At 42.6% G+C, this 7,171-nt stretch overlaps 1 protein-coding gene across 2 annotated transcripts; it reads left to right on the top strand.

Moving 5' to 3' along the window:
- The first annotated feature begins 366 nt into the window (after positions 1-366).
- On the top strand, positions 367-6,588 carry LOC138775271 (polycystin-1-like protein 3). 2 transcript variants are annotated; one of them, XM_069955875.1, is made up of 3 exons: positions 367-573; positions 2,475-2,576; positions 6,332-6,588. In XM_069955875.1, the coding sequence occupies exons 1-3, from the start codon at positions 400-402 to the stop codon at positions 6,506-6,508; spliced, it is 453 nt and encodes a 150-aa protein (XP_069811976.1). In that variant the 5' UTR covers positions 367-399; the 3' UTR covers positions 6,509-6,588. The 2 variants fall into 2 exon arrangements, with proteins under 2 accessions (XP_069811976.1, XP_069811977.1); XM_069955876.1 differs by having other exon boundaries at positions 6,402-6,588.
- Positions 6,589-7,171: the final 583 nt, after the last annotated feature.

The raw sequence follows: 7,171 nt of genomic DNA on the forward strand, positions 1-7,171 counted from the left end.
AAAGTTCGCTATGGGGCCCAGCCATTTCTAGTTACGCCCCTGTATACAGCCGATATATATATGGCTGATCACTGAAACTTTTACACAGGCTGATTATCGGCCAAATGAATTTTTTCCCCTGAAATTAGGCAAGAATAAATGACATGTAAATTACATTTACAACCACTGAAATAACAGCCAATATTTTCCCTCTTGTACACTAACAGCTGATTTTTCATTGACAACAATGGAACGTGCTATTGTAAAAAAATAAAAATAAAAATCAGCATATTTTTCTATAAGTAATATATAACAATGTTCTTCAGTTAATCCTATCTGTGCATTTGCTTGGTTAATAATCCAGTTATTGTCCTTCCATGTAGATTTGTCAGCTTCTATGAGACTGCCAGCCTAGACATCATGCATCATTATGGTATTGCCTTCCTGGTTTCATTATTAACCGTCAAGCTCTGGCGCCTCCTCAACTTGAACCCAAATCTTCACCTCATCACAATGACACTTAAGAAGGCTTCGAATGAAATAAGTGGCTTCCTTCTCACTATCCTAATTCTCCTGGTGGCCTACTCCATTTCTGTGAGTATGATGTACCCCTAGCCCTTCAGAGCTGTAATGACTGCTGTTACTGTGGGGATTGGTCTTCTTACCTGCTGACCGCAGTAACAATTATTGGGCATCTCGCCTGATCATCATTGAGTGCATGGCAAAAGTGCACCATGGCAGAAAGTCACCTGGAATAATGCAACAGGACATTGTACCATATCTTCAGGCTCAGACCACTAGTGAGTGGGTGGAGTAACATGACAATAAATTCTTCAAATTGCTTTGTCCCCATTATTCATTGGACTGTAACACCAATTAATAGGTTTGGGATGTACTAGACTGGGCTGTGAGATGTTCCCACTTCTCAGCAAAATGTGCGCCAAATGCTGCTGTAGTGGGCATAGGTCAACTTGAGTAATAGAGGGCGTTTACCACCTTGTGGAATCTGTTCCCAGACGTCTGCAAGTTGTGATTGCCCAAAAGGGGGAGCCAAACTGTTTTTAGTGGGTTTTCCTAAAGCAGTGATCACGGTATCTAGGTTAGTCCAGGGGACAGAAGCAAAGAATCTTAATAATAATAATTTTAAATTGCATGTTGAGTAATGCCAGAATGCCTAAATTTACAAACTGGACCTAAAAATGTCTGAAGAAAAATATGACATAGTGGGAATAATAGAGACATGGCTGGAGGATAGCTATAACTGGGTGGTTAACTAACAGGGGTACAAATTAATTAAAAACTAATCGTTGTTCAGATTTAGCCAAGCAATGTTCCCACTAGGCAAAAATAAGGGCAAATAATGGCTGTTGTTGCAAAACAATGGAAGTTATTATGGGGTAGAATTGGGTTCTCGTGTCTATGTAATGCACTTTACAGTAAAACTGATTAAAAATGCCCTATTGTGACTCTTTTATAATGATTTTATTTTTTCACCTACAGGGCTGTTTGGGGCGTCACTTTTTGCACCATGAGCTCTAGTTTTTATTAATGTCCCATTTGTGTACATCAGACCTTTTGATCGCTTTTTTCCCCCCTGTTATATAATGTAACAAAAAATCAGCAATCCTGGCGCTTTTTTCATTTACACTGTTCACCATGCGGGAGCAATATTGTTCAATTAATAGATTAGGCAATTACGAACGCTACAATGTATAATATATTTTAATTATTTTTACATGTTTTAGTTGTATAATAGGAAAGGGGAAAAGTGATTTAAACTTTTATTGGGGGAAGGGATTTGTCATTTTTTCCCCAAATATTTTCATTTTCAATTTTTTACACTTTTTAAGTCCCCCCAGGTGACATACAATTAGGGATGGTCCGAACCTGCCGAGGTTCGGGTTTGTACGAACCTGAACTCTCGGCAATGATTCCAGCTGTCTTCCACCTCTGTGGAGAAGGCGGATACAGCCATAGGACCGCCTGGAAAACTGGGATACAGCCTATGGCTGTATCCCAGTTTTCCAGGCGGTCCTTCGGCTGTATCCACCCGCTGCACGGAGCGGGCAGACAGCGGGAATCATTGCTGAGAGTTCAGGTTCGTACAAACCCGAACCTCTGCAGGTTCGGACCATCCCTACATACAATCATTGAATTGTATATACTGGTAAATGCTATGCCATTGCATAGTACTGACCAGTGTTATCGGTGATCTTCACATAGAGCCTGCCTGAGGCAGACTTTATATGCATGAAGATAATATTACACAAGTGAGCATATACACACACACATACACATATAGAATAAGTAAAACAAAATAAGCCAAACTCAGTGTATATTATGTACATTACTTCTTACAAAATTACCCACTTTGCCCTTTTTATTAACCATCCTTCAATAAAAATAAATAAATACTGAGGTTTTTTAACAGAAGTAAATTGCAAATCTCTGGCACCAGTTGATTTGAAATACATTTTTTCTCTTCTTCTTTTTAGTGCAACTTACTTTTTGGTTGGACCATTCCCAGTTACAGAACATTTACTGATTCTGCTGTGACTATTGTCAGCCTATTACTTGGCATTTTTGATTATGAAGAGGTAAGAAAATATTTCAATACATAATGCATGCCCTATTTATTTCCTTTTTTTTACTGTAAAAGTTTTTATTAGTATCATATTTGTGTACATTAAACATTTTTATCACTTTTTAATATAAACTAGATTTGCATTTCCAGGGAAATACATAGTGCTTAAAAGAGCGCCCCTTTACCAGTGACTTCCTTTTAAGAGAAACTTTAATCCTGGGTGTCGTCCCTTTAAGAGCAACTTGGCTCCCATCCCTTTAAGAGCGACATGAGTCCCTTTAGGAGCGACCTGGGTCGCTTTAAGAGCAACCTGGGTCCCTTTGCTCTTAAAGGGACCCAGGTCGCACTTAATGGGACCCAGGTCGCTCTTAAAGGGACCCATTTCGCTCTTAAAGGGACCCAGTTCGCTCTTAATGGGACCCAGGTCGCTCTTAAAGAGACCCATTTCGCTCTTAATGGGACCCAGGTCGCTCTTAATGGGACCCAGGTCGCTCTTAAAGAGACCCATTTCGCTCTTAAAGGGACCCAGGTCGCTCTTAAAGAGACCCATTTCGCTCTTAAAGGGACCCAGTTCGCTCTAAAGGGACCAATTTCACTCATAAAGGGACCCAGGTCACACTTAAAGGGACCCAGGTCGCTCTTAGAGGGACTCAGGTCGTTCTCAAAGGGACCCAGGTTGCTCGTAAAGGGACCCATTTTGCTCTTAAAGGGACCCATTTTGCTCTTAAAGGACCCAGGTCGCTCTTAGAGGACTCAGGTCGTTCTCAAAGGACCCATTTTGCTCGTAAAGGGACCCATTTTGCTCTTAAAGGGACCCATTTTGCTCTTAAAGGGACCCAGGTCGCTCTTAGAGGGACTCAGGTTCAAAGGGACCCAGGTTGCTCGTAAAGGGACCCATTTTGCTCTTAAAGGGACCCATTTTGCTCTTAAAGGGGATCGCTCTTAAAAGGACCCATTGCTCTTAAAGGGACCCAGGTCGCCTTTAAAAGGACCCCCAGGACTTATTTTGCTCTTAAAGGGACCCAGGTCGCTCTTAATGGGACCCAGGTCGCTCTTAAAAAGACGCTCTTAAGGGGTCGCTCTTAAAGGGACCCAGCTCTTGCTCTTAAAGGGACCCAGGTCGCTCTTAAAGGGACCCAGGTCGCTCTTAAAGGGACCCAGGTCGCTCTTAAAGGGACCCAGATCGCTCTTAAAGGGACCCAGGTTGCTCTTAAAGGGATCGAGGTCGCTCTTAAAGGGACCAATTTCACTCTTAAAGGGACCCAGGTCACTCTTAAAGTGACCCAGGTCGCTCTTAAAGGGACCCAGGTTGCTCTTAAAGGGACACAGGTCTCTCTTAAAGGGACTTATTTTGACCCATTTAGATCGACTTGGGTCCCTTTAAGAGCGACTTGGGTGTACCGTTCCTTCAAGAGCGGCTTTGGTACCGTCCCTGTAAGAGCGCCTTGGGTACTGTCCCTGTAAGAGCGACTTGGTTACCGTCCCTTTAAGAGCGCCTTGGGTATTGTCCCTGTAAGAGCGACTTATGTTATTCCTCTTACACAGCAGCTTGGGCACCGTCCCTTTAAGAGCGGCTTGGGTACCGTCCCTTTATGAGCGGCTTGGGTACCGTCCCTTTAAGAGTGGCTTGTGCTACATGTGCTACCGTACCTGCTACATGCCTGCCTCAGCTCTGCTATTTTGCTGACTGAACTCTGCTACTTACAATGGTAAAGATCATTGCTCGTTTACCATGACAATCTTACTGATGTCAGTGAGACAAAATCGTTAAGGACCTTCCATATATTACATCTTCTATTGGCCAATAGTGGACATGTGACTGTGGATGGTGTGATACATGCCTGACAAGACCTTAGAGTTCCTATTGGCTGCTATATTTCAGCTATTTGCATATGTGCTGTGATTGGCTGTTAGCAGTTAGAGTGTGGCCATTATTTCCAATGGGCCATTATTTTCTATGGGAAATTCGGGGTCTTTAAACGTAAATTTCTTAAAAACGCAAATCCTAACTAAACGAGAAATAGATAGCACACCTCACGCTGCCGAGGGCTTCGAAACGCAGTTTGAACGGAGTCTTTGCGCAAAGCGGTTGGGCTGTATTACGTGCAGAAAAATGGCTGGAAGAAGAAACGGGAGAAGAAGAAGAAGAATACGGATTACAATATAGTGCTTTTCAAGCACTAAAATAAATATATATAACAAAAAAAATCTGCAATCCTGGAGGGTTTTTTCCCTCTTTTCGTTTCAGTTGTTCACCATGCCGGAAAAGTATTGTTATATTTTAATAGATTGGGCAATTATGCATGCTACGATGTAATATGTTTATTTAATTATATTTGTATAATAGGAAAGGGGGTGATTTAAACTTTTATTGGGGGAGGAGCTTTGGCATATTTTTAAAAACCTTATTTTTTACACCATTTAAGTCGCCCTGGGGGACTATTAAAAGCAATCATAAGTTTGCATACCATTGATCAGTATTATCAGCGCTCTTCTCATAAAGCCTGCCTGAGGTAAGTATAACTCTTCTGGCGGTAAGGGGAAACAACTGGGACCCCCACAATCACACTGAAGGGGTCCTGATTAGAGATGAGCGAACCTCGAGCATGCTCGAGTCCATCCGAACCCAAACTTTCGGCATTTGATCAGCAGCCTGATTTGTAAGTGACAGGGACTGCTCTTGCCACTCACACTTAAGGGTTAATAACGGGCTGCTGCGCAAAAATAGGGAAGAACCAGATACAGATAGTAGCCAATCCTCTTCCATTTTGAAGAGGGCTCAGCTCCTAAGCTTCCTTCATAACACCATAGTTAATATGGGTAGGGCATGGATAGTCTGGTCACTGGCACCCATGCCATTCCCGTATGGCATGGATTGTGTAGGGGTATTTTTAGCTGCCAAAATTACCTCTCTTCATGTTCCTGGCCTGCTTTTACTTCCTGCTTTGGGGGGAGGGTAAGCACCACCACAGTCATTGGCTGTTCTGGGCAGAAACACTGTGCTCCTCTGCTATTCTGTATACAACTCTGCTGTGGAAAGTCCAGTCTTGACAGCTCAGAGTCTGGGAGCAGTGTGAAGATGGATTACTGTAGATAAGGTATCCTGCAGGGAAGCCCCAGCAGTGAGGGAGTCATAGCCTGGCCACCACTGATAACACAGAGATGGTCAGGATCCTAGACAACAGATGTAAAACATGGCAGACAACTCAGGTTGCCAAGCAGAGAGACAGCAAATAAGGTAAATAGAACCAACTGCAAAATTAATATGATGATAATAACCCTTTAGGGTGCCTTCACACACAGCATAGCCGCTGCAGATACTTGCCCGCGCATTTCAATGCGCTGACACACTCGCTACGAGTATGTTAAAGTTAGTGGTGTAAACCCCCATGGCCCCGCAGCATACACCACCTGCTCCATGCTCCTGCTTGCTTCGGGGCCTCCTGACGGTCAGCCAATCAGTGTGCTGCCCAGCCGTAGCGCACTGATTGGTTGACTGGCGGGAGACAATCCCACTGCGAGTATGTCAACACATTGAAATGCATAGGCAAGTACCCACAGCAGATTTTGCAGCGAGAAATCCGCTGCGGATATGCTGTGTGTAAAGGCACCCTTACAGGGGTTCTTATATTCCAAATATTAATAGCTCAATAAAGTCATCCCTTCAGAAGCTTTATGTTCACTCTGTTAAGAAGAGTAAATGTGCTATTTGCTCCAGAAGAAACCAATTGAAAATCTCTTATGTGAATTTCTACTTGTTTTTTGCAGGTTCTCAGTCTGGACCCAGTCCTTGGCTCTCTGCTTATCTTTACATGTGTTATCTTTCTTGTGTTCATAGTTGTCAACATCTTCTTGTCCGCTTTATTAAATGTCTTCTCTAGCGAACGCAAGAACCCAACGGTAAGAACAAAGCAGTGGTTACCTCTATTACTTACCAAAATGTGAACTGAAAAAATATTTTTAATGCGTACAATTTGTTTTTGATGTATGAGACACAGACCGCTGAACTCAGGGAGACCAGCCAAATGACAACACTGCCGGTTGCTAGTGAAAGTGCTCAATGCAGTGAAGTCCTAGGTGCATTGCCCCCTGGGAAACATGAATATGCCAATCAAAACACAGGACTAGCCAGTCCTGTGTTTTGAGACTCTTTGATGAGGCTCCACAGGCTCTTCTTTTGCATATTGTTTTTGATGGAAATTCTGCTGTTCAATGAATTGTTCCACTTAGTTTTGTGTTCGCATTTCAAATATGCCAAAATGCAACATGTAAATTTGTAAGGCATATGCTTAGGCTGAAGTGATCGGAGGTGAGACACAATAATTATTATAAATTATTCAACTATTAAAAATGCTGTCCAAAGTATGGGGCATAACCCTTTGAAATTGTCACTTACTGCTTAGTATTTTTCACCCTTTGCCATGTGAAAATAATTTGAAGGGAGTTTTCTCCCACCTCAATTTGTAGCCACATAGTAAAAGTAAACGAGTGCAGCTAACTGCCTCCTTTAAAGAATACCTGGCAGCAGCTTTTTCAAAGTGAAGCTGCTGGCAGTGTGATGTTGCTCCTTTAATACATGTGTGTAATGTGTGTCTGAGTAACGTTTTC

The sequence above is a fragment of the Dendropsophus ebraccatus genome, unplaced genomic scaffold, assembly GCF_027789765.1.
Source record: "Dendropsophus ebraccatus isolate aDenEbr1 unplaced genomic scaffold, aDenEbr1.pat pat_scaffold_1443_ctg1, whole genome shotgun sequence".
Lineage (NCBI taxonomy): Eukaryota > Metazoa > Chordata > Amphibia > Anura > Hylidae > Dendropsophus > Dendropsophus ebraccatus.

Excerpts from the sequence above, each read along its gene's own strand:
- LOC138775271 (XM_069955875.1), top strand. The coding sequence starts at position 400 with ATGCATCATTATGGTATTGCCTTCCTGGTTTCATTATTAACCGTCAAG. Across the intron at positions 574-2,474 it reads TGGTGGCCTACTCCATTTCT|TGCAACTTACTTTTTGGTTG; the intron begins GTGAGTATGATG and ends TCTTCTTTTTAG. Across the intron at positions 2,577-6,331 it reads GCATTTTTGATTATGAAGAG|GTTCTCAGTCTGGACCCAGT; the intron begins GTAAGAAAATAT and ends TGTTTTTTGCAG.